Below are 25,582 nucleotides of genomic sequence, written 5' to 3' on the forward strand. Positions count from 1 at the left end.
CCTAATGTTTTAAACCAATCACCCTCACCTTTTCGCACATTTTCGTGTTTCCTTCTCTGCTTTCACCGTGTCACATGAGCGACAGCCTAATGATTTGGCCTTGACTACAAGAGTCCAGAGACTGTTCAACTCAAGCTTTCTCCTTGGACATGTCCGTGATGGCTTCAGAACTGGGTCCGTCTTACCAGCCCGTCTTCCACTTGAGCTTGGAGATTCCCGCCTTCTTCATGCCCTACCGCTGGTGGGAAGATGAAGCGACTCCGGTGTTTTGGGCATTCGATATCCTGGAAATTAGCAGGGTAATTCGATTTGGACTCTTTCGTGACGAGAACTTCCCGCGAACCTCACTTCGCGCTCGCCGAGTTGATACTATTTACAACTTTTTATTTGCCATGTCCCAACCCCATGAACATCAACTTCTGGGAAGTCTCTCTCACATGCAGAGAGTGGAGGAAATATTGCGCCGGTCGAGTATTGCTCCTTTCGACCCGATTCCCTGGAATTGGCTTCCGCTGGAATCGAACCAGTCTCTCGATGCCCGGGCAATCGCTACGGCCATTGAGACCGAGAGTCATTTTCAATTCAGGCAGATTGGTTTTGAAGAGCTGGTACGCGCTTCTCTTGGGTATCGTGCCATCAACGTCGAGTGGTTTCTACAACAGCATACAGCTCTCTACATTATTCTCTTGGAACATCTGAAGGCCTACCCAGAGGACATCCCTCTATACACCGAGGTAGAGAAGGTGTGTGCCTGATCTCTCAATTGGCCTTTAGTACCATACGGATCATACGCTGACTATTCCAGCACCTTCGATCGCGTAGTCCATTCGCGCACCGAGCGGTGGTCCAGTCTCTACTGGCTGTGCGACCTGGAAACTGTAATATGGCACAGCCCAACGCTGGGTTCGACTTCATCGCAGGCCCGATCCAGCGTCTGTTCAAAGACGAAACCGGTAGACTAGCCGCCATGCTGAAAATGTTGAGCGTGCTAGCAATCCGATTCCGGCGACAATACATGCACGCTTCAACTATGGACTGGAAAACGCCTTTCGACACCTCAGTTCCCTTTCTAGAGGACTGTCTCATATCGACATCCGGGTCGGATCTGGCCCGCAGCTTAAAAGCCCTGAATGAGCACCAATTCGCCGAAGTTACCCGCCAAAACCTCGTAGCAGAGGATGCCGTGATAGGAAATCTGCTTTGGCATTGGCAAATGCTCAGTGTCTCCGTCTGGGAATGCTGCTCAGCACTTCCAGATCTAATTCCACACATCCAAGAATGTACCCAGGTAAGTGAGCAAAAGTACACCCCAAATGGTTCAAAGCCCTCTTCTAACCGTGTAACAATAGAACCTCCTTATAGCCCGTGATTATCATTCTCTCACGGCTATCGTCAATGGTCTCTACAACTACACCATCTCGACAATGCAAGCCGACGGACCCACCATCACCCTGGAAGCCCTGACGCCCCCGGACATCGCCCTCCTCCTGAACCCAGTGCAAAACTACGCCTCGTACCGCAACCACTACAACCAACACCCCGGTATCCCCTTCCTGGTTCCTCATCTCCGTGATTCCAAACAGAACGGCGAATCCGTCCTCCAGCCGGTCCTCCAGTACCTGCAACGAAGCCGGTGATTACAATTAAAAGGGGAGTCACCAGGTCCAAACAATTTGATTATGCTTCGCCTTTAAAGAAAGCAACAGGGGGTGTGTGCTTGGCTGCAGGTGGCTGCAGGTGGCGAGACCGGACCAAAGGCCAAGGGGTGGGCTGGAACGCGTTTCAAGACCTTTTGTTTGTCTCCCTGGCCTTTTTCAATGCATTGACGTATGTTTCCTTGGACAATCTTTGGCCAGGGCAGGTGCCCCAATCTACACTTGGTATGCTCCGATTTATGATCTGTATTTCTACTTTTTATATACCCATGCTAGCTAGCGTCCCGCAGTACCAGGAAGTCCGGCGTTGCATTATGCCAATACGCCTTTTTTTCCTTTGTGTGATTTTTTCTTTTTTCTGTTTTCCTTTTTGGTTAAGAGTCAATGTCCGGATTATATACAAGATTGCATAACAAAGCTCATTGGATCTCACGAAACCCGCAATCTGACCTGCCGTCTTGATCGTAGCGCCCAGGGCTTTGCTGTCGAGCTGAACCGGCGTATAGTACTTCATGGCAGTAACGCAGCTTACGCGGGCCCCCTTTTACTACCCTGATGTGTGGAAAGAAGCATTACAAATCAAATAACACCCATTGAATCCGAGCCACACCTGACCATAGTAGGACGCAAAGATAGACCGCTGTTATATGCAGCCCGATGCACCAGGAGGCAAAAACCAAGAGAGAGATTATTTTACCAAAAGAAAATCAAAGAAAAGCAAAGAGAAAGAGGCACCTCGAATCAGCCAACTAACACAACAGCACACACCCTACTCTCTTTTTGCAGCCGTCTTAGGCGCCTGTGCATACCCAAACACACCTAAGAGGTAAGCGATCCTATTAACAAAAAGGAAACCCGTAGCTCCAATATTACCCCACGTCAGAGCATTCCATGCCGCGACATCCGCAAACGCGTCCCAGCCCATACCCAAGAACGTGGCGTAGACATGACCTACATCGGCGATGGCAAGACCGATCAGGTAATTGCGCAGCACGCGAGGCTCTGTGGTGGTGTAGCAAACACCCACGCCGACGAGGAAGAGCAGCGAGTAGATATTGCCTAGTTGGTAGGCGAGGGCAACGCTGCTGGGGTGGAGGGTTGGTGGGGAGGCGACGTTGGGTGTTTGGCCGGCTATGAAGCCTTGGAGGTCGTATAGTGGGAAGACGCTGCCGAGGGCCCTGCATGGATCATGAGATGCGTTAGTTGTCGGTAATTGGGTGGGATGGTGCGTGTTGGTTCCACGTACAGTGAGATGGGCTCAAGGATGCCGAAGACGATGTGTGGCCATGTTGGGAAGATAGTGGGCATTGTTGGGGATCTGCGGCTTTGTTAGTGTTTTGTTTGTGGTTCTGAGGGTCTTCTCTTGGTCCTGGTTGGAATTTGCTTGGAGCGGTCTGCGAGTGAAGCTCGTGGTTGCTGCAATGTACCTAGGTACTTGGATGGATGCACTTACATTTCGGGCTACCGCCACTGATGCCAAATAGTAGATTCCAAGGGCGGTGGGATGTAAAGAAGATGGGAACCATCAAGAGAAAGTCAATTGAAGGAGTAATCGTCAGGGGATCTTCAGGTCGATGGGCGCTGACGTATGCGTCTTTACTGACACTCGACACCGCCCCCTGTTATCGCATCTTATCGGGACATCGAACAGGCCAGAACCTGCACTACTTGCAATTCCTTACAGTATGAGGATGATGTACTCGTGATTGGCATGCTGCAATGGAGTTATCTAGTGCACTACGGCCTCTCGATGAATCACTTCTCCGCGAACTCCCCCAACTCTCTCTCCGTATCGCCCCTCTACGAGAACCGGTTTCCTCGCGAACCCTAAGCGTCCCATCACCTCTCGAACCAAATGCCAGTGGAGCACGAGAGAATAATATATCCAAAGGGAACAAGAGCAATGGGACTGTCCCTGCAAACGCCAAATCAGGTCTACCAACGGTGACAGAATTCCTCAATGCTGCGCGGACCAAGAAGACCGAACTTTCCGCCGATTCACAGTCAAATGTCGAGCGATTGCCGAGACCGATCCTCCCCGCATTCGTGAACCTACGTGCTCTTGAAAAATTTCCATTTTCATCTTCTTTCGATGATGATGCGCTTCAAGGCCCCCGCAAGCGTAGGCGGTTAGATCTCCAGGCTGATTCGTTCAGCGAGCATCTACAGCTGCCCATCCCACAGGCCCAAAAAGAGCAACGGCCTCCTCCATTTGGGCCTTTTGCTATCTTGAATGGATTGAATGAGCCACCGCCTAATGCTGCTCTTCTTCCACCTATCGAGGCTGGGTCTAGTATCTCCCAGCTTTTGAACAAGCCCTCAGGACGTGATACTGCCATTGACCCAGGAGCGTCGGTCTCTGCTCAGGGTGTCGCGGCAGATGGACAGCCCGTGGAGAGACGGGATGCGAGACTGGAGGAGATCCTAAGCACCTCGCTCAACGACGACGAAGACAATGATCATAACGATAATGACAACAATACTGAAACTACTAATACTTTGGATACGAACGAAATTGATCCAGCAATCCGTGATGCAACCCTTCCTAAGAGCAAGGCCTTACATCTTGCACCTACAGAGAAAACACCCATCTCCCCCAAAACACGTGGTCGGTCTCGTAAGAACCTGAGGATGTGGACCGAGGAAGAGACGGCTGCTCTTCTTCGGGGTGTGGTCAAATGTGGGATTGGCAACTGGACTGCTATCCTGGCTCAGCCGGAACTGGAGTTTAATCAGAGGTCTGCTTCCAATTTGAAAGACAGGTATGTATGTGGTCTATGGACATCTGTTCTTAGGCTAATCATTCACCATCCTAAAGATTCCGAGTGTTATGTCCATGGGCGTACCGGTGAGTGATTCAAAGTCAACCACACAAGGCCAATGAAATCAAATGCTGACTCTTGCTTAGTGCGTCCGACCCCAATGAAGCTGCAAAACAAATATACGATACCCTCACCAATGCCTTACTTAAATCCAACGACGCTTCAGATGCAACACCTGGCCAAATCTACCTCCCTCACCCAAATCCTCTAACCCAAGGGTCTGAACCGACCTCCAGCGCCGGAAACCCAGCATGCAAACCACACAAGTCCTCAACCCCAAGCACCCTCTCACCCACACCCGATACAGACACTGGAAACAGCAGCAACGCTCAATCAAAACCACCCTCACCAGAGAAGAGCACCCCAGCACTCTCAAACAAATCCCGTTCAACTCTCGCATCTCTCGGCATCCCAGAACCGCACGTAACAAAATCCAAACGACGCTGTCGGCGCCCCTTCACCCCGGCTGAAGATGAAGCCCTACTGAAAGGCTACGCAGTCCACGGATTCCAGTGGACACTAATCCAGCAAGATGCAAGACTAAGCCTAAGCCACCGCAAAGCAACCGACCTCCGCGACAGATTCAGAACAAAATTCCCAGACGCTTATCGCGATGGCGGTTCCGTGAGCGGCAAGAAACTCACCAACCAAAGCCCGAGTCTGGGTCCGGTTTCAGGTCAGAACTCGCCGGCTGGAGGGTCAACGCCCCGACCACATGCTGCCAATACTCGCGAACAAACTCCAACGAAGGCTAATGCGGTAACGCCGAATCTCGCTCCGCGCCATTTGTCGTCTAGGAGTCGTCATGCTGCTACCCCTTCTCAGTCTAATATTGGTCCTATGGATTCTGCTTTCTTGCCTCCGCCTCCTCAGGGATTTTTGGAGCATTCCCTGAGTCTTCCGCCTGCTGGGGGTGGTGGGCTTTCGTTCTCTTTGGATGAGGGTTCTGGGGCGGGTACTTCTTCGGGTGTTGAGACGCCGTGGGAGGATAATACGCTTGCTCCTATGAATTGGGATGAATTGACTTGAAGGAAAACATGCTTTGATGCGTTGATATCGTGCGCATCCTTGTGATATTTTGTTTCTATATTTGTTCTGTATTCTGGGAGTTTGGTGGAGGATCTCTTCTTTCTTGCCTATCCTGCTCTTCTTTTTGTTCCTGGCCTTGTTTTATCCTTAACTTATATCCCACGGTACACCATGTTTTTCTACAACTTCTATCAATCAAAAGTCTTGTTTTTACTTTCCCGACGCATCTAATAGCCCACCATTGACGAGTCTAAGAGTTCGAAATTAAGAGGGTAGGGATGTACGTGGTGATATTCATAAGGAGACTGACTCGCTCTCAATATGCACAAGATCGAACAAGAAAGCTGGCGGAAGGAGACGATAAATAGAAAACTTGCGAAGCGAGACATAGCAGAAACCAGGAAAAGCGCCCCTCCAACCAGTGCAACGAAGAAGCGGCAAATTCAGATATCGAATGAGCATAACAAAACCAGGGAATGACCATCACATAGCATACAACTGCCCGTGCACATTTTCAATTGCAGGTGCCGAAGGAAGTCTGTCGTCGAACGACAGGGGCGAGAGCAAGAGGAAGGGGTAGATAAAGGAAACAAGAACAGGGAGGAAAGAAAGCACGCTTCTCATTAACCAGGAAAAAGAATATCAACGCTATCGTAATCTACCACGCATTGCGGTCCCAGTTGGGGTCTATAATATCGAATTAGCATGGTTCTAGCGCCACTAACGGCTCGAGCAGGCAGTTTAACACTCACCCTGGATAAAGCTAGCCAGAACCTTACTGCCCGTCTGCAGGAGAGGGTGCCCAGCAACAATCTGCAAAAAGCGCTGGAGACCCTCGCGGCGGTGCTCGATCACATCGTCGCTGAAACGGTTGGTGAAGACCTTGCCGGGCAGTGGGGGTATCGTGACTCGTGTACTTTCGCGCTCGAGGATATCGCGGAAGTACTCGAAGTCGGAGTACCGGCGGCGAACCACGGAATGTTTCAGTTTGAAAGCGGGGATGTTGGTTCTGCACACGATCTCGTACGAAGTGTACATATTGCGGGAGGTGCCATGGGTTTGGGGATTGCGGACCTATTTATTTTGGTCAGTCTTTTTGATCAGGGTGTGTACGTTGTTCGTGCAAAAGGAGTTGTATAGGGGATGGTTAGCGAAGAGATGTGGGCACATGACCTCAAGGAGATCGGGGCGGACGAGTGATTCGGGGATGTGGGATAGCGATTATTTACGGAGCGACTCACTTCGATCTCGAGGAAATTCTCGGGAGGCCCGTAGATCTCCTCGAAGGACTGCTGTCGGGACTCGGGGACGGACTGCATCGTGGTGGGGTTGGGTTGCGGAGGGGAAGTTAGGAAAACGCGGGCCGGTAGCTATTTGGATCGGGGCCAGATGGTCGGATGTTGCTTGATGTAAATTATGGGATTGCAGAGCTCAATGTGATTCTCTCGAACTCAGCACCATAGAGGAGAAAGCAGTTCAAGGGAACTTGGAGACGCATATCAGTGGGGTTCGGTAAATGATTGATCCGTTGACCTTATCTTCTATCTTGATGGTTGTTTTCTACAGCCCTATACTTCCCCTTCTGGTTTTCTGACTGTATAGACCAGCCTCAAAGATATTTGCTTTTTACAAAGGCAAACAATTAGCCAAAATTTATATTTCTTTACATCTGTTAAGAAAACCCGAAAAACAAAGCCTCTGTTGAGTCTAGCAGCAATTGTGAAATGGTCCCTAGGTCAGTGTCGCAACATTTGTATACAGAAGAATTCGAAAGGTTCCAATTTGGACATATCAGAGGTACTAGCACCGCCTTCCAGACTCTCACCGACATAGAGTTTACTACCATCACCAGCCCGGCAAAGCCGCAGTGCATGCATGTTATGCACATGCAAGATTGAAAACGCAGCTATTCACAAAGCCTGATTGATCCCACCTTCAGAAATTTAGGTCCTTTTTGCCCAAAAAAACATCTTCGGTGCGAGTTATTCTGAATGTCAACCCAGAAGACAATCTGAAGGCCTCTTCAAAACTGTAGTACGAAACATGATATTTAGGCTAGGTTGATACAAGTGGTACAACAGGGCCATAGATGGGTATACAGTGCCCCTCACGAAGTATTGGACAGACTTTATACAAAATCCACGAGCCTTGAATCGAGTATACTGTCTGATGCTTTTTTTTCTTGCTTTTCGCTATATGTTTGCCTACCTTTGAGTACTCGACGTCTCTCTTTCTCTCTTTGTTTCTTTCCTTTTTGCCTCTATCAATAATGTTATAGAGTGGTACTAAGCTTCTGTTTATCGCCTAATATCCAGCTGCTCTTTCTTACTTGTATATGTAGATGCCCTCCCCAATTGAACAATATATAGACATGTAATAAGCATTGAACGTATGTACTTCCTCGGAGTTAGTCGGAGATAAAACGGCAAACCGATAAACCGATGACATAACGCCCAAGCGGCGGTGACCTCGGAACCTCCATTATCGATAAGGCCCCCAAGGTCTCTCCATCCTCCACATCCACAATGAGCTCACGCGAGAGAGATTCTCCGAGCGAGTCAGAGGGTATTTGGCATCCTGCCCGTGAATGGCTCGAAGAAGATGAGCTGGACACCGACTTCCACCCCGCACTAGAAACGTCAGAGGATGACGAATGGGAAGACGACATGCCAAATGAGGACGAAGAACTGAACCTTGGAGATGCAGATGGTAATATTGATAACACTCTGGATTAAGGACACCTAATGGCTAATATTTGCAATTTGGTAGACCCCCCTCACATCAATATCGGAAACATACAGATCGAGCTTACAGCAGACGATGCTGGGGGCGGGGGACCGGGGGACCCAAATGGAGGACATACGAGAAGTATTTAATGCTAGAAAGCCATACAAACACACTGGAAGACTTGCTGATTATTTACAGTCCCAGCTTCACGACTATTCGAGTTACTTGCGTCCAGCGGTTTACAAGACATTCTCAGTTCTAATGGTTGGCCTGTCCCATTAGAGGATCAAGAGCAACTGGAGATGGAAATGGAAGAAGAGGAGGATAGCGATGAGGATTATGTGCCCATATTCCGAAACCGCCTTAGGGCGAGACGGCTCGGACAACCGGCGAAACTCCCCCAGTTCCCAATCCAGAGGGCGTGAAGCTGATGGGCCAGGGTGATTTCGGAACTAACCAATACTATGTGGATCGGCTTAAGAAGCGCAAGAGGGTGTTGGCAACAAGTTTGATATACCGGGAAATGGGTGTTGATAATCATGGGGTCCAAAAAAGAGCTGACCAATCTATATCCCAGGTAGGTCAAGTACAAACCAAGCGCAGAGGTAGCTGCAAATAACGCTAACAACTTTTGTCCAATAATCTAGGGCTTGATTCCAGGCTCGGCTGCAGACAGAATCATTCACTATGACACGCGAAGTTATTCAGGACAGTTCTCGGACGACGGTAATTTCTTTTTCTGCTGTGCACAAGACTTTAAGGTTCGAATGTACGATACGTCGAATCCATATGATTGGAAATACTACAAAACAGTCGACTATCCATTTGGCCAATGGACAATTACCGATGCGACGTTAAGCCCCGACAACCGATTCCTTGTCTACAGTTCTATACGAAGCCAAGCATATATGGCCACAACAGACCCCGAGGATAACTCGGATCCCAGTGTTCTGGACTTCTCAACATTACCGGGCCAAGGGAGGCGACGGGGCTTTGGTACTTCACACTTTGGGGTATGTTCTGCGCTGATGCATTCCCTTGGACTTCAATCTGACAAATTCTGGATAGATATGGTCTCTTCGATTCTCTGGAGATGGACGTGAGGTTGTCGCTGGTACGTCAGAAGACTCGGTCATCGTTTATGATTTGGAAACGAAACAGCCTGTTTTAAACCTGCGAGACCGACATCAACATCATGTCAACGCTGTTTGCTACGGTGATACCTCATCACCCCATATTCTGTATTCGGGATCTGATGACACCACCCTCCGAGTTTGGGATCGACGATCAATGGGCGATGGCCGCGAAGCCGGTGCCTTCATGGGCCACACAGAAGGATTGACTTATGTCGACAGCAAAGGCGATGGCCGATATGTTTTGTCCAACAGCAAAGACCAAACAATGAAGCTATGGGATCTGCGGAAGATGATGACATCCGCTGATATCGAGAACATCGATCCGGCGGAGTACACTACCGGATTCGACTACCGATTCGAGCCATACCCAAACGCTTACCGCACAAACGCCAAAAACGACTGCTCGGTCGTGACGTTCCAAGGCCACCGCGTGCTCAAGACCTTGATCCGCTGTCATTTCTCCCCACCTGGTAGCACAAATTCGCGCTATGTGTACAGTGGTAGCGAGGATGGCAAGGTTTATGTGTACAATATGGATGCTACACTTGCCGGAACGATTAATGTTGGCCAAGCGACTCTCAACTCACGACCACGTGAGCCAGATGCGTATGCCACAGCGTATGAAATGAGTGGGGAGATGCTCTGGCGGACTTGCGTTCGAGATGCGAGCTGGCATCCCGACGCGCCAGTTTTAGCAGGTAAAAATAAACTGGAAAACTCGATTGATAATACCCATCGCTAACCTCGATTGTGCAATAGCGACTTCTTGGAATGGCTGGGGCTTGTCGACTGGCACGTGTACCGTGCATTCCTGGAATGCCGGTGCTGCTGACGACGAAGGTGATCCTCCAGTGGGCAAAAGCTACGACGATAAGTTGCGATATATCCCCGAGTTTAATGATTACCGAGAAAACACTGCGTCGAGGCATTCCCGGCGTCCGTTGCGCAGCCGGCCTGTCCGCCGTTGGGAACTTCACGAGGAAGGTGAGGAAGATATATGGTGACATGGGATGGGGTGGGTGGCTGTGCTTTATCGTTTTGTCAGTACAGTAAAAGCAACTCGACCGTGCTTTTGGTACTGCTTAGTCTATTCTGTTGTTGCATGCTCCGTACATTTACATTGTCCATTTTCTCTCAGCATTCGGTCTCAGGAATAATGATTATGATGAATGCAATACATGTCGTTTTCAGTTGACAAATCCTGGCAATTGAGCTGTCTTAAGCTAACTAGGACCCATATATCGGATACTAGGGATTTCGATACCATTGAAAAGCGTCTGATTATGCTGTTAGACGTGCGTTTTGTTTCGGGTATCGCATTTATAAAAAATAACGCCCGAAGACAACACAGATTCAAAGTAGGAGAAGCGGGATAATTTCAAGGGTGTTAATTAAGTATCCAAACAAGGACCCCTATCGGTACAAAAGCGTAAACGGTGGTATCTCATGGATAGCGATCACACCGTCCTCCGATCGCATCTCCAAATAAAAAGCGCCAAGTGGCAAGGATGCCACGTAAATTCAAGAATATCACAAGAGGGAAGTAAATCGGACTGAGACGAGACTAAGAACATGTCATCGGCGTGGAAAGCTGTGGGGTGTTTGTTGTAATTTCGCGATGTGCTTTAAGTTTGTCATTTCGTGCGATCGATATTCTCCGTATTTCGGCTGTAATGTAGATAAGCCCGTTTGTAGGAACTCGATCTTATCATCGTTGTCGCCTCGCAGTGGCCATTGAGAACATCATCGCCGTGGTGGCTGTCCAATACCAGCCGCATCCCGAGCGTACTGCCGCAACCGGTCAGTAAATAGCCTATAATTTTGGGAAGCAAACTTACCCTCGTCGTCGCCCCTCTCATTCAAAGTTCTTTTCCGCCAACAACAATCGCCCACCCCGCCGACACACTCCGCCCACACATTGCGCCAACAATCGCCCGCTCCGAGGGAATCACCAATGAGATGCGGGCAGTCCCAGTCCTGTCGACACACCCTCCTGGGATATAGGCCCTCGGCCTCTTCGGTCCGGTTGCTCGCTTATGCGCCGCCAACCAGCACTTGGTTGACAGGAATGTGAACTATGACGATCATGTTAATACGCAATATTTGAAAGCCGCAAGCGCGACCTTTTAACCAACAATGGAGCACGAACTCAGCTTGACGAAGTACCCAATGGCTCCCTAATGGCCAATGTCAGTCATATTGCACGAAACGCGATCCAGGAATAGCCACAATGGCTCATACCATAACGAGGAAGCCCATGCCAACTGCCTGACTGATCTTGATGAATTCACGCTTATCGGCTGTCAAGAGTGTCAGCAAGTATCTTGCGGTGGACGGAGGATCGACATACGCTTGGTGCAGCGGCGGACAAATTGGGAACCCTCCCGGACAAAGTCCTTGGGGATATCAGCAAGTTCTTGGAAAGTCTCAGACATCTTGGACGAAAGTTGAAAGTTGCGGAGAGAGAAAGGAGAAGTGGCCAGAAGGAGAGAACAGGTGGTTTCCCCGGAACCAATTGCGGATTAAGTAATGTCCGGCGCGCAGTTAGCTCCAACCTCCAACCTCTCCTTGCAACTCTCAGATCGTCTTTTGAGGACGACACAGGCCGGCGTCTTCTAGATTCAGACGGAATTCCGCGGAACATTGACATTTTTTAACGTTCTCACTTCCCACCCTGTCATCCTCCTCCACCCTTCTCTACTTCCTTTCTTCCGCCACCCACCTCAACACTCTTTGCACCTCTCCCATCTTCCCTACACCTTTCCCAAGCGATTGACCACGGTTGAAAGCGATTGACCGCGATTGAAAGCGATTGACTGCGATTGCCCTTCACTTCGTGCCTTTCCATCCCTCTGCGCTTTTCTCACTGCTCGCTTTTATCCCGTGATTCGTCGCCTGCCTGTGGCAGCTTCACGTCTCTTTATCGTTTCATTTCATTTCTCCTGTATTCCGGACAGCACGGAACACATCTTTGTACGTGGCTTTCGCAGCTGCGCGCATTCTCTTGTCTCAGAAGCCTCCAATCGCTTCGAATGTACGTATTGACTGGCCTTCTTTCCGCATGTCGCTTCCTGTGTCTTCTCGAGGGCTTTCTGGCCACTGCCTTCCATCTGTTCTTTTTGCGAGACCGGAGCTGAATCCGCGCTTTTTCATATGGATTCATCGCCACCTGGGGGCCCTACTCTGACCGCGATGATCCTTCATGTTTTTCTTCTTTCCTTGCTAATTGGTGTCGTGTGTCTGCAGACGTGCATTTCCTTGATTTTCGAAGAACAGCCTGTATTATCGAACATCAGATAACAGGCAAATCGAATACTTTTCTCAAGATTCAATTCGCTTCGGTGATCGCTGATCTAGATCATCATGGCCACCGAAGATGATAACTTCGACATTGACATCTATGGAGATGGTAGCGGTTCCAACGAGCCTGCTGAGTTCAAGCATGAAGATTCCGATCTTGTGCTCGATGCCCCGGAGAATCTTCCTCAGGCTAACCTCCAGCAAAATCGGACCCAGAACGACGTCCAGGCTGACCACCCACCTGTTCAGACCCAGCCTGCCTCGGACAATGGCAACCAGGCAGGACCTCAGCAATCCCAGCACACTCTTCCCGCGCCTCCTCAGGGAACCAAGCGCAAGGACTATGACGGTCGCTCAACCGATCCTGCGGCTACGACTGCGCTTCTGATCTCGGACATGTCGTGGTGGACCACCGACGATGATATCCGGGGCTGGGTGAACCGAGCTGGTGCCGAGCAGGAGCTAAAGGATGTGACCTTCAGCGAACATAAGGTCAACGGCAAGAGCAAAGGGTAGCACCACCTAAAATCAGATGAAAACTACACAATTTCGAAGAATCGGACTAATCCTTTCGAATACAGACAAGCCTTTGTCGAGTTCACTACCCCGCAGGCAGCCACTGCAACAAAGCACAGCATTGACAGCGATGCTACACTCAAGCTTCCCGTGCAGTACACGAGCCCACACTCGAACCCATTCCGCACCCTGCCTAAGGATGCTCCCATGCGCAATGACCGCGGTCGGGGAGGCGGCTTCAATGCCGGGGGCGGTGGAAACTTCCACCACAATATGGGTAGCAACAACTACCGTGGCCGCGGCAATTACAACAATCGTGGTGTGGGTGGCATGAACAACAACTTCAGCAACCGTGGCGGTGGTTTCGGACATATGAATAACTTCGCTCCCAACATGATGGGCCCCGGCACTTTCCCAACTGGCCCCATGGGCATGCAAAACTATGGCTACAACAACCGCGGCAGTATGATGGGCAACCCTATGCGCGGCGGTCCCGGTGCTATGCGTGGTAGTCGCGGAGGAAACATGGGTGGCCCCGGTATGATGGGAATGCCTGGAATGAGCCCCATGGGTGGAATGCCCATGAACCCCATGGGAGGTATGAACCCCATGATGGGAAACATGGGAAACAATATGGGGATGCAGGGTGGTAAGTCACGGCTAATTTCCTCGAACGATTTTCAGATTCTAATCTTTTTCGTCTGATAGGCCAGGGCTTCCAGGGCCCCAACCCTAACTTCAACCAGGGGAGCAACTATTTCAACCCCAACCAGAGCAACCAGAACAGCGGCAACAACAACAACCAGGGCGGCAGCAGCAACCAGGGAGGTGCCTCCGAAGGCCCCTGGAACCCCCATGGCAACAAGCGCAGCCGTCAGGACTAGGCCGTCTGCTTGAGGGCGTTAATTCCCCGACATGCTACACGTGAGGTGTAATCGGGGTGGTGGTGTGATCTCATGACATTATTTTCTCTGCTGTTCTTCGCTTTTTTTTTTTTTGAAGCGGAGAGACGGGAATCAGGCGTACTGGCTCTGCAATGGGTTTTCGAGTCTCTTATCTCCCTCTTCGTTTGTATGGTGTATTAGGACCAATATCTAGGGAGCATTCTTTTTCTTTGTGCTTTATTTTCATCTGACTTTTTGTATGTGCTACCCGCTTTTAACTAAGCGGAAAGTACGAGCTATCTCAGCTTAACGATCTCTCTAGGGGTCCCTTAACGATACTTTTAACGAAGCGGTACATACTTCCGTTAAGGGTTTTTGTTAGTGTAATCTAGTGTGTGATAAATTCGGAGTATCTGTTCCGTATACGTTATTTAATTATTACATTTTGTATGTGCTATCCGCTTTTAACTAAGCGGAAAGTACGAGCTATCTCAGCTCGACGATCTCTTAGGGGTCCCTTAACGATACTTTCAACAAAGTGGTATATACTTCCGTTAAGGGTAACTTATTTGTTAGTGTAATCTAGGTGACGGTAAAACTGCCGCCCTGAGCGGCTCACGAGCGACCCTGAGCAGCTCACTGAGCAGCTCACTAAGCAGCCTGATCGCTCACCCTAAGGCTTAGGCTGATCGGCCTATTCAATCTCATCTTGCCTCTCTATCCTTTCAAATGCTCTGGTAATAACCGCACTGTTGCCTACTGGTTCCTAGGAGCGTGAGCTAGGAAATGGCGCGTTCTCGCGCTGCTATAGCAACTTCCTTCCAATCTTTGAACTTATAGTTGGGGTTGGTCGACTCAACTAGTTTTTAACTTGTGTGAGAGATTGAACATCCTATCATACCTACAATTTACTGTAACATCCGCTCTTTCCTTTACAATGTAGGCTCTATTCCTCGGTCTATATAACAAGCCCGAACATAAAATCCCTTATTCACCTGATTCTCTATATCCGGGAGCTGGCTTGTTCCTAGGACTATCGTACACTACTACAATCGGGCAATGGCTCTCGCGTGCCTTACTATTGGCCTCGAATATATTCACGCACCGTGCTACGTAAAGTGGAGAACTAAGTCATCGGCCTTGGCCGAAGAAGGTCGCTAAATGGCCTATATCATACTAGTGCTCCTAGGATCACGTCCTCTCTAGTCGATCCACCATAAGGTGGAACCGCTTTTGATTAGCCATAGTAAGGGGTCATGAAGTTGCACTGATAACGTATGTGGTCTCGTTTTTCATTTTGTGTTAACGATAGAGCCGAAAACTGCGACGATCCTCTTACATTATGCTTCATAATGTAATAGGCGTAAAGAAGCATTGAGGCCTGAAATATAAATAGTCCTAAGGATACCTTCTTCCTACATTTTCTTATATATCCTCTCAAATCTAGTCTCGCTATCTAGATATCCTTGCTTTCAGTATGGTCACACTAAATCATCAGAACTTCTAGTAGCCACTAAGAACGAAGTCCCCGTAAAGGTCCTCTTCGATTTGTTCCATAATCTGGCATGATAGTGGAATTTGGCGGATTACTTACATCCTGACCCTTGGCATACCGAGTGAGGATCTGATATTCATATTTATATTCCGCGATCATCATCATTTACTTATCAGAGGGTTCGCCATGAGCGCTAAAGAATTCCTCGCTGACGTCGAAGGCGGCGTGGTGCCGGTGGACTGCCACGAGAAAGTGCTGCGGATAGCATTCATCTATATGGGCGAGGGGCTGTGGCTCGACAGCGGCGTCTTTGATGTTGTCGAGAAGCTGCACGCGCGTGGATTGTCGTTCGGCGAGGGCGAGTTGAGGTTTAATCGGTAAGTTCCAGGGCTAAGATCCCCTGGGCAATAGCACTGTACGAGTACAAAGACTGATAGATCGCAGCACCCTGGATATATTCTACCTCGCCCAGCTCTCAGCGGCCATCTACCGCTCCACCGACCAGCTTGAGGGTGACTTCCCCTCCCCTGATGATTTCCAGTCCTTCTACACCACACACCACGCACTCCTCCACTCCTCCGCATGGCGCTCTTATTACTCTACTGCCTTCCTTACCCAGCGCACCACAGCGCGCTTCTACCGCCTGCCTGACCTCCAAGACCTACCTGACTCTGACTCCCCGCTGGGGCTGCCGCGCCAGCGACCCCCGCACACGCCACGAAGCTCCCACGCTGGGCCCACAGCGTCGCGCGCACACGCCGCAGGCAGCCCTCCCTCCCGTTCGCGACTCTCACTGGATTAGCCCTCAGCACGCTTGAGACGACCATCACGCGCCTGCGCACGGCCCACACCAGCGTGCCGCCCTACTCGGAGACGCAAGCGCGCTTCTGGCTTGAGTACATGGGGCTCGGTTCCCCTGGCCGATCTGGCTCAGCCAAGGCAGTTTCCCGGGAAGCGTGGGAGCCGAACATCTTCGGGATACTGGTCGCGCAGGGAGCGTATGATGTGTACGCGTGGGAAGCAAAGTACTCGGCGCAGCTGTGGGAGGCGAGTGCGGCGAGGATGGAGGTTGCTGAGCCGGACGTGGACGGCGTGTGGAAGAGTGAGGTGATGTGGTGTGGGTGGCCGGATGGTGGGGTGGGGTCGCAGGCATGGTGTACGGGTTGGGAAGGAGAGGTTGGGAGTGAGGAGGAGGTAGAGTTTTTGGCTGCTGTTGCAGTGGAGGAGACGGTGGGGGTGAAGGCGGAGGTGGGTGAGTTGGACTTTGCAGTACGCTCGCATATGTTGCTTGGGGTGATGCGGGCTACGGTTAAGCGGGGGCGGGAGAGGGATGTTTTTCTGGAGGAACTGGAGAGGGAGATGGTAAGGACAGGGAGGATTGAGGAGGGGAGGGCAGGGAGGTGGCTGAGGGAGGTCTTGGGGGTCGTGGAGCCATATGTGAGGATATGGGAGGGTGTGTGGCCTGCTACAGAGGTGGAGAGGGGGAGGTGCTACGGCGGATGTTGCTGGAGAATGGGCAGCTCTTTGCAAGGTGGAAGCTTTCGCCAGTTTTGAAGGAGTTCAGTTTTGCGCTGGGTCCGAGGGAGTAGGAGTGGCAGGCATGCGTCTATTCAGATATTCAGGTCAATGCTGACGACTGTGCTAGACTGAGGTTGTCTATTTTGGTATGTCTATGGCGCAGGTGGTGTGAGTAACTCAAGGGAATACACGTTTTTTGAACCCACTAAGAACCGCCAGAATCAACGTGTAAAAATAGCATAATCGTTACTAGTGAAGTGTCTGCAGGTGTGTGACCGAGATACCTACCCTAACTCTCAAACAACGCGCAGCCTTAATCTTCGAAACCGCAAATACTATCTCCACCGAACTATCCAAAGCAGGACAAGGCGAACCCTCTTTCGAGCATGGCCTGCCAACTCCGCTTCACAACAACGCACCCGACTCCGAAGCAAAGGAGCTAAAGCAACAGCTTCTTCAAATGGCAGAAGAACTTAGAGCGCTTCTCTCGGAACCGTCTACCCATCTTGCACCTTTAGGGGTACGCATTTTGTTTCGCGTCACATTTCCTTCGCTATGTATATACTTACTTGCTGATGTATGGTTTAGCGCCTTCCATACAGCGTGCACCCAATTGTTCGTCCTGGTATTGCAGAGTCTTTCCCGGAAATCGAAGCGGCGGTGTCGGAGTTAAGCCTTCAGAACAGCTTCAAACCCGGCGCGAGCCCATGATAGCTTGGCCTTTGTCGACGAGTCAAGGGAAAAATGGCAAGTTGTCCAGGCACGCTTGACTTCGTCCGCTGTTGCAAGTTTGTCGTATGGTTCATTCGAGATGTTTTGGTGCTCCTCAAAAACCTCAACCCTTCCAAAGTGGATGGTAAGTGGGCTGAGGTATAAAAGCGGTCATGGTCAACACTTCCAACCTCGGCCCTTGCGTGCAGTCAAATCGCTGGGTTCGGCAGGATTATCTCGGTGGCAGCTAAGTGGCAGGCAGCAGAGCTTTCATTTCCAAGATACTCCGGTTTGGGAAATGGAAAATACAGTATAATGGTCACTAGTATAGTCACGGTTCTAGCTTGAATCTTTCTGGAATATAATTTTTCAACGCGTAAAATGCACAGCTTAGATACCCAGCTACCTGGCAATGCCTGAAACAGGAGTGTGGGCTTCAAGAGTTTAACACGGGTATAACTTAACGTTATGATGTTCTGATTCGAGCTTTATTCCTAAGGTGTCAATGAGGCTCCGGCGATGCAGTTTGATTGGCAGCGTAATAAAATAGGAAACCTGGAATAACATGCAGTCTCCTACATGGTACAATTGAGCCTAGGTTTTAAAAATTCTAAGCCAAAACTATTTCTCACACTTAATATCGGCGAAAGGGCATTTCTAGCCAAGTGGACCTTAAGCCGTACCTTTGTTGAGGCTATGTATGCTTAATGCTCAACAATGACAATAGGATACATGGCTGAGTAATCCTCCCCTTCCTGCGAATACGTAGCCAGGCAGTGCAATCAAGGTGAGGCATATCAAGGTTATACTAGGCGCATGGGTCATGCAGTGGCAGTGTTGTCCCCATTGAGCCGCTTTTTGGATTCTTGGTCTAGAATCAAGGCTGGGCAGAGCAAACAGTGTGTAACGTAAATAACATTCATTGTGGGTCCAATCTTGTGTGTAGTTCATGAAATGTAATGTGTACAGTAAGCCTCCCATAAACGCATGACGACATGTATGATTTTGTTGGTTTTCTGGATCTCAATCGCGAGTATACACACTTGTACAGTCTTAATATCCCTAAGTCATTGACGTTAGTAAGACCTGCTTGGAAGGGAAGCAGGTAGGAGAGGGACTTGCCTGAACCCATACCAATGGTGTTGTTAGTAACAGACACGAAATAAGTACAGGGAGGGTTTAATGTTTAGTACAACGAGAAAATGCCAAAGAAGAATACAAGGAAAAGAGAACCATTCAAGGGATAAAAGGGATAGGGCATTGAAGCCATGGGTGAGTACAGCGATGATAGAATGATCATAATAACACCAAGAATAAATTAGTCCCCATGACGCCACATTCGAGCCGGCATAGCATAATTTCAGGCCATCCAGTCAAAGGCCGGAGAGAGCGAGAATGCTGAAAGGCGAGAAAAAAGTGGTGATGTTTATAGATCAGGTTCTAGCACAGTAAAATGCTGCGACAAGAACCAAACCCGTGACATGAAAGGCATAGGGTATAAGAAATAGAAAATCTGCGAGAAAGAATAAAGGGTGATAAAGAGATCGTGAGAAGGATGTATGAATCGCATAGCGCCACATTCTAGCCAACGTGACGAACTTCTCAGCTAGTGCCTCAAATAAGGACCAGTCGAAGGGTGGTGAGAGGCAAGAAAAAAGAGTCGTGATGTTCATAGAGCGATTGGTGGTGCAGCAAGACAAAGACGGGATCCGGATGACCAAGCGAAGACACTCATCCTGCTCAGGATTTACCAGGACATCTTGAACTTGTACATAAACTTGTACATGATGTAGAGGGAAACAAAGTCGAGTATGCAACCCGGATCGGAGTCAAACATATCTGCGCACATATTGGCATCTATGCCGCGGGCCCACTGAGATAGATTGGCAATGATCCAACCAATATCAACGCTGAAAGTCCAGTCTTGCACTTCTTCTCCACACTGTATCAGTGGCGCAGACTGAGAGCCAGAGACTGGTGTAGGAGAAATATCACAGGCCGAGTCGGTGTCAGAGCCAGCGTTGTAGCCCTCATCGGAAGCGGCTCTAGACTGAATAGACAATCTTCTCTTTGTCTTCTTTGATCTCATCTCAGCGACCTTTGAGCGAATTCGGAATAACCTTACAAAGACTTGAACTCCAGTGCGGAGAGAATGGCTAGCTTGCGGGCTATCTGGAGACATCTTGAATGTCATTTCGACACGCTCGAGGGGAGACAGTTTGGCACCGGCATGGGCTCGATACTGCACAGGTGGGGTTCTGACACAAGGGCAATTGCATTGCAATGAAGGCTCGGCAGACTTGCGAGCGGCTGGTGGCTCCCTGATCTTGGGTACGATATCTGACAATGAGGCAGAAAGAGGACCAGTTGGGGCTTCTGAGATGGCTCCTTCGTGTTGGACTTTGGGGAGGGGGCCAATGAATGAATCAAGCCCAATCTTTTGAAACAATTTAGAGTCACATTCGAAGACAGATGGCTCTTGCACTTTGCTGCTAAGATCTCTTAGCGGTGTGGGCTCGTGGACAATCATCGCCACCCTAATGAGAGGGTCTTGAAAGTGAGAATTGGAGTCAAAAAAGTCCCTCTCACTTGGAAAGGATTGCATCTGTGTTTGGTATTCATGATATTGCATTCCCGGGTTAAAAAGGTACTGCAGCATCTGTGTATCTTGGCCTTGTCCAAAGGATGAAACAGGGGTGGAGTCATAGTAATTTGGGTCCAACTCAATGAATGTAGGTGCTTGAGGTTGGGAACTGTGGCCAGGCACTTGCGAAGGGGCTTGAATCTGGATACCTCCTGCAGAATCTTCAGAGCACTTGTGACAGCCACGAATAGGATCCATGAGCTGGCAGCATTGCTTACACTTGGCGAGATCATGGTCACACCGTGTGCATTTTCTGAAGCTGGATGGCTTTTGATCCTTTGGTTGTTTCTCTTTGCTTGAGCGCTTACGCTTGGTAGATTGATCTGCTGCTTGCGATGATCCTGGGTCCTGGAGAGGCTCGTTGGATTGTCGGTTGACTCCCGCTGAGAAGGATCTCCTTGAATTGAATGGGGCAGCAAAATGGTCTCCGGTGACAAAGTTGCTTTCATCGCGGTGGTCTACACTCAGCTGGTCATCCCGGAGTGAGTATGATGGACGAGTGTTGTTTTGAAGCCACATGGGATTTCCAAAAGAGTGTGAGTTAGGATAGCGGTGATTTCCAGTTTGGTTATGTTGTCCCGCTAAGCTGCTGGGGCCAGCTGCAGAAGAGACACGGCCAGGGCCATTCGCGCTCCCACCGTTCCCGCTGATATCTGAATCCCGACGATTCGAATCAGCACTGATTGAAGGGCCGCCGGAGCCACGACGAATGGTACTGTGCCCCCGGAAATGCTTCCAGAAAGCACCCCAAGAGGACATCTTATCGAGGCAAACGGGGCAGTGCGAGGGGAAGGGGAAATGCACTCGAGTCAAAGGCACTTCAGCCGGACTCATATAGTGTCCGTGAGACAGATAGTGAGACCGTGCTCGGTCCCGTCGATGGGATTTTTTGTCGCACCCTGCTTGAGGGCAGCGGTACTCGCACTCGCGGATCCCATGTATATCGAGATGACGCTTGAATGATCCAAACGTATATCCTGACGTAGACTGACACAGTGGGCACTTGTGCGTTTCTTGTTTACCGGGCTCTCTGGACGCTGTAGTAGAAGGAGGAGGTGGTGGCATGCTTTTAGTGTTGAAAAAGCTCTTGATGATATCAAGGCTTTCAATCCCCTTGGAGAGTTGTTCAAGATTGCACGCGTTGTTGGACACCTGCCCCACCGTAGTTATCACCTGGTGCATGGCATGTTGAAGTGACTGCGGTACTATGGGCATGGAGTCAATGGACTCAGGCATTCCTAGCAAGGGTCGAGGAATAGGCGGCTGGGTAGCCAAAGAGGAATCTGAAGGCTGACCAAAGCTGGTCTCACGGCTGATAGGCAAATCATCCAGCTTTTGTGGGATACCCCCTTCCAGCGGAACATATTTCTCGGCGATGCCTTCCAGCAAACCATAATCTGGCTGTGGAGCAATGGGGCCACGATTAGGATGTATGTTAATCGAGTCTTGGGTCTCTTCAAAGCTCGTCAGGCTCGTTGTTTCCCCGGAGTTGAGGCATGACTCAGAAAAATACGGAACATGATCCTATCCAACGTCAGTCGTCTGTATATTCCCCCATTGTATCAGCACTCACTGGAGCATTGGGTCTGAAAAGTCCCTCGGAGGACGCCAAAGACCCCGGAGGTAGCGGCCACTGGCCAAGGGACGATGCTGGCCCCGCGGTCGTTCCAGACCTTCCCAAATGCTCGTACTCATCATCGCTGTAGAACGCACACATGTTGAACGTGTTATAACTTAGTAAAGAGACTAACAAGAGACCAAGCGTGTGATCTTCAGGCCTGAGGGCAAGAAGTATTCACGAGGGCGGACACCGAGATTAATAAATATTCAGAGAGGGCAGTCCCTCTAGGGGGCTCAGCACAAGTCCACGAATATTTTCCCGGGCAAACCCAGGAAGTGGGATACTTGCTGCTAGATCATCAAATGGTAAATCAGGCCTAAGTGAACGGGCACCGGGACTGGTTATTCAATATATGCAGGGTAAAAATACACTTCTACTGTAAAGTACTTACATGATTTCTGGAAATTATGGATCCCAGTTGCCTCGCGGACTAGGTGTAAGCGGGGCACCCAACAAGGACTTCTCAGGTCTCTATTGGCAAGCGAACGTATTAATCACTTTTTCAGCCAGTCAGTCTTGTCCTGTTTTCTGACTTGCTAAGAGGGAATCATATCGCTACCGCTACAGTAGTTGAGGTATGGAGGAGGTGGGCAGTGCTGGGTCGCTAAGAGTAAAGCTTGGCATTACGTGCCTCGTTTTGGTTTAGATCAGTAACCGTACAGTACGTGGGGAGAGCAATGGATGACTGACATGACGTGGAATACTATGTTTGAAGCGGCCGCGAAATGGAGCCCAAAAGCTACGGTAAAAGTATAAAAAAGCAAAAGAAAAAAAAAAAAAAAATCGATATATGAGAGTACCCACTGTGATCTTAGATCTAGTATCGTGTTGGTCAATAAATCTTCCGGGTTCTGCGATTAAGGTTTTAAAAGTACCGAGGATGTCAACGTTGTTCATGTATTGCTTCTCCAAATCAACGGAAGGTTGGAATATTGTATTATCAGTCAGACGCTTTAAGTATCCGGGACATTGGTATGACCTCGAAGCCTCCATATGACCGGGTCTCACATCAATCAACTACGTTGCTATGAACGATTCACGCAACAAACCGGGTGAGATGGCAACAGGGCGGCGAATTTTGATATTAGGTCAAGAACTCCTACCCAAATCCAAATAGAGTATCTGCGGTACCAGTCCAACGCACGGGCCTTAGTAAATACTTCCGGCGAGCAGGAGAGCAAGAGCCACAGGGGAGGTGCTTATCGGAACAAAGAAGAAACAAATGACATTCAAAAAAAAAAAAAAAAAAAAGTCGAATCATAAGGCACTCAAGAGCGTTGGAAAAAGTGAGGAGGGGAAAGTCTAGGGGGCGCAAAAGCGGAGAGTTGAACATTAAAAGCGATGGCACACATGCTTTGGAACTTCAGTTCCTAACATCCCGGAAAACGAAGCGAGTTCAGGGGATGATAAAGCTATTTGGCTAGGTCAAAGCAACTCAGGGATGTGAAAAAAAACTTCATCACCAGATTACTAGCTGGTAAGGCTCTGTCAGGGCTGCATGAGGGCTTCAGGATAAATGAGCCATGCTCTGTGTATGGAATCCGGTGGCTGATAAACAGACAGAAATTTTATTAAGTTCGGATTTTAGACCTTTTCATTCTAACAGGGAGTTCTTATCTCCAAGCCAATCACCCTGGTTGCACGCCGTACTTGTGTCCTATATTTTCCAGGATCTTGTGATTTCGGGAAACAAAGTAGTAATTCTCGCCACAGGACTTCATCAATCTGGCTTTGCCCGATCACTGGTCCTGATTGCTTAGGGCTTGGTTTGGCTGCTAGTAGACAGCCAAGACTGATTGCATCAGGGGATGCGTAGAACGAACGGCTAAGCTGGGGATTATGTGACGCACATTTGGATACCAGCCATTACGTGTTGATCCCAGTTAAAGTGAAAAGGAAAGGGTAAAAAAATGAAAAATAAACCTTAAATAAAAATTAAGTAACAGTCAAAAGAGAAGCCGAGTGGAGTCCACGGACTCAACTGTTTGGGACGGGGGCGGGTGAGCCGAATCTCAACCATGGGTCCGCGAACTCTGAAGTGCGAAACTCTGAATTGTCCAATTCCCCCGGAAGCGGCGAAGGGTAATTTTCGCCCTCGGCATCTGACGTAGCACGCTACCCGGAGACAAAGGGTGTAATGTACCTTCAATTGCCTTGTCTGGATTTGAGGTATAAATAAAAAGGAACAGAAGAAACTCTCGGAAAAGTACAGATCTTATTTCTCTACTATATATCCTGTATGTCCTGCCGTACCGAAGCTCCTTTCGTATATGGCCGTCCATGCAAAAAGACAAAAGAAATAATAAAATAAGCAAAGGAAAAGAAAAACGCCTAAATGACGATCAACCCAGGCAGGCCCCACCCTCCTCTACTACTAAGATCAGCCCCTGCACAGTAAGTACACGCTCCAGCTGTTCCAGACCAAGAGGTAAAACCAAGCCTATTCGCCACCAAGCTCCTCCCAGACCCATAATAAAGACATTCTAATAACTGTTCCATGATGCAATCTCAATGCACCCCCATGATGAAGGAAAACCTAACCACGTCCTTTGTATTGGAACGTGGAGGGTCTGGCAGCCGACCACGGGTCCGCTGCGGAAGGTGCCTTCGTGTACTGGTCGAGCATATAGGAGCTCTTCTTCTCCTGCTTGTTCTTGGTGAACGCCGATGACTTGGAGCCGTTGTCGCTGCCCGAGTTGCTTTTTCCGGGCTTGCTCGAGGCTTTGCCACCAGGAAAGTCAGACGACGACCTAAGAGAGGAGAAAAAGAGTTAAAGAAAGTTTGATAAGGCTAGGGAATGGGTGGATGTTGGGTAGAGTAATAAGTATGACAACTTGGTTAAGAGATGGTGGTTATCTGAGGCATGGGAATGGCGCGGATATTTGGGACGCTTATTGACGGTAGATGCTTTGACGCGGGTTTACCTTTTGCTCATTTTGGCAGTCGATCGGATTGAGGTGGCGGTGAACACGACCCCAAGCAGCAAGGGGGGAAATGGAATGGTCGAATGACGGACTTAGTAGCCAAGGAAGCTACCTAGGTGCTCAATGACAGATTCGCAGGTCGTGTTAGATCGATGATTGTGCAGGGGGATGCAGAACTAGTCAGGGTATGATCTTGAAGCTCGAAGGATGTGTGCAAAACAAAATCGGGGAACAGGATGGGGAAGATATAAGTAATGGGCATTTTCACGACTTGCTGCCTACGAAGCCCGGGTTAACATTGCAACACCCAGTTTGGGGCTTTGAGATTTGAAATAGAGGGCTTGGACGAGAGGCGACTTAGCGGGTAAAAGGCGCTAAGTGTAGATCATCACAAGGGTGGACAGCAGGTCCTGGTCCTGGTCCCGGACATGTTGTAAGTTGGTAATTATTGGAAATAATTTCGAGAAATCAGTGCGCTGTTGATCCAAGCACTATGGTGAAGAGCCAACAGTTCCTTTCCTATCAAGCATGTATGGAGAGATGCCATCATGGACGAGGAATTGGGACCACCGGGCGCCGTGTGCCCAATACGCCAGTAAA

The 25,582-nt window shown here is 49.5% G+C and overlaps 11 protein-coding genes across 11 annotated transcripts; 6 read left to right on the forward strand and 5 right to left on the reverse strand.

Moving 5' to 3' along the window:
* Positions 1-119: 119 nt before the first annotated feature.
* On the forward strand, positions 120-1,637 carry N7446_004262 (RasGEF domain-containing protein; the record flags this gene model as incomplete). Its single annotated transcript, XM_058513011.1, has 3 exons — positions 120-743; positions 806-1,288; positions 1,350-1,637. Coding segments are annotated over 3 exons (1,395 nt in total), but the record flags the coding sequence as incomplete, so codon positions are not given.
* Positions 1,638-2,043: 406 nt separating this feature from the next.
* Positions 2,044-3,170, reverse strand: N7446_004263 (uncharacterized protein). Its single transcript, XM_058513012.1, has 3 exons — positions 3,109-3,170; positions 2,902-2,973; positions 2,044-2,833 (listed from the first exon to the last, which is right to left on the reverse strand). Exons 2-3 carry the CDS (start codon positions 2,961-2,963, stop codon positions 2,425-2,427), a joined length of 471 nt encoding a protein of 156 aa, XP_058374341.1. The 5' UTR covers positions 2,964-2,973; positions 3,109-3,170; the 3' UTR covers positions 2,044-2,424.
* Positions 3,171-3,374: 204 nt separating this feature from the next.
* On the forward strand, positions 3,375-5,506 carry N7446_004264 (telomere repeat binding factor family protein; the record flags this gene model as incomplete). The annotated part of the gene is made up of 3 exons (XM_058513013.1): positions 3,375-4,417; positions 4,474-4,503; positions 4,564-5,506. The coding sequence occupies 3 exons, from the start codon at positions 3,375-3,377 to the stop codon at positions 5,504-5,506; spliced, it is 2,016 nt and encodes a 671-aa protein (XP_058374342.1).
* A 658-nt stretch (positions 5,507-6,164) lies between these two features.
* N7446_004265 (sorting nexin-3) lies at positions 6,165-6,825 on the reverse strand (the record flags this gene model as incomplete). Its single annotated transcript, XM_058513014.1, has 3 exons — positions 6,165-6,193; positions 6,259-6,580; positions 6,748-6,825. 3 exons carry the CDS (start codon positions 6,823-6,825, stop codon positions 6,165-6,167), a joined length of 429 nt encoding a protein of 142 aa, XP_058374343.1.
* A 1,206-nt stretch (positions 6,826-8,031) lies between these two features.
* On the forward strand, positions 8,032-8,658 carry N7446_004266 (uncharacterized protein; the record flags this gene model as incomplete). The annotated part of the gene is made up of 3 exons (XM_058513015.1): positions 8,032-8,215; positions 8,276-8,374; positions 8,432-8,658. The coding sequence occupies 3 exons, from the start codon at positions 8,032-8,034 to the stop codon at positions 8,656-8,658; spliced, it is 510 nt and encodes a 169-aa protein (XP_058374344.1).
* A 5-nt stretch (positions 8,659-8,663) lies between these two features.
* N7446_004267 (WD40 repeat domain-containing protein) lies at positions 8,664-10,390 on the forward strand (the record flags this gene model as incomplete). The annotated part of the gene is made up of 4 exons (XM_058513016.1): positions 8,664-8,810; positions 8,881-9,246; positions 9,302-10,067; positions 10,129-10,390. The coding sequence occupies 4 exons, from the start codon at positions 8,664-8,666 to the stop codon at positions 10,371-10,373; spliced, it is 1,524 nt and encodes a 507-aa protein (XP_058374345.1). The 3' UTR covers positions 10,374-10,390.
* A 698-nt stretch (positions 10,391-11,088) lies between these two features.
* N7446_004268 (translocon subunit SSS1) lies at positions 11,089-11,852 on the reverse strand. The gene is made up of 5 exons (XM_058513017.1): positions 11,720-11,852; positions 11,611-11,669; positions 11,505-11,546; positions 11,208-11,444; positions 11,089-11,157 (listed from the first exon to the last, which is right to left on the reverse strand). The coding sequence occupies exons 1-4, from the start codon at positions 11,802-11,804 to the stop codon at positions 11,229-11,231; spliced, it is 402 nt and encodes a 133-aa protein (XP_058374346.1). The 5' UTR covers positions 11,805-11,852; the 3' UTR covers positions 11,089-11,157; positions 11,208-11,228.
* Positions 11,853-12,732: 880 nt separating this feature from the next.
* On the forward strand, positions 12,733-14,069 carry N7446_004269 (uncharacterized protein; the record flags this gene model as incomplete). The annotated part of the gene is made up of 3 exons (XM_058513018.1): positions 12,733-13,181; positions 13,251-13,834; positions 13,894-14,069. The coding sequence occupies 3 exons, from the start codon at positions 12,733-12,735 to the stop codon at positions 14,067-14,069; spliced, it is 1,209 nt and encodes a 402-aa protein (XP_058374347.1).
* A 1,449-nt stretch (positions 14,070-15,518) lies between these two features.
* N7446_004270 (uncharacterized protein) lies at positions 15,519-17,118 on the forward strand (the record flags this gene model as incomplete). Its single annotated transcript, XM_058513019.1, has 3 exons — positions 15,519-15,941; positions 16,009-16,343; positions 16,367-17,118. The coding sequence occupies exons 1-3, from the start codon at positions 15,751-15,753 to the stop codon at positions 17,116-17,118; spliced, it is 1,278 nt and encodes a 425-aa protein (XP_058374348.1). The 5' UTR covers positions 15,519-15,750.
* A 2,422-nt stretch (positions 17,119-19,540) lies between these two features.
* Positions 19,541-22,154, reverse strand: N7446_004271 (putative C2H2 zinc finger domain protein; the record flags this gene model as incomplete). Its single annotated transcript, XM_058513020.1, has 2 exons — positions 19,541-21,961; positions 22,011-22,154. The coding sequence occupies 2 exons, from the start codon at positions 22,152-22,154 to the stop codon at positions 19,541-19,543; spliced, it is 2,565 nt and encodes an 854-aa protein (XP_058374349.1).
* Positions 22,155-24,594: 2,440 nt separating this feature from the next.
* N7446_004272 (uncharacterized protein) lies at positions 24,595-24,993 on the reverse strand (the record flags this gene model as incomplete). The annotated part of the gene is made up of 2 exons (XM_058513021.1): positions 24,595-24,808; positions 24,983-24,993. The coding sequence occupies 2 exons, from the start codon at positions 24,991-24,993 to the stop codon at positions 24,595-24,597; spliced, it is 225 nt and encodes a 74-aa protein (XP_058374350.1).
* Positions 24,994-25,582: the final 589 nt, after the last annotated feature.

Source organism: Penicillium canescens, assembly GCF_028828765.1.
Source record: "Penicillium canescens strain IBT 15451 chromosome Unknown utg000003l_segment0_segment0, whole genome shotgun sequence".
In the NCBI taxonomy this organism is placed as follows: domain Eukaryota; kingdom Fungi; phylum Ascomycota; class Eurotiomycetes; order Eurotiales; family Aspergillaceae; genus Penicillium; species Penicillium canescens.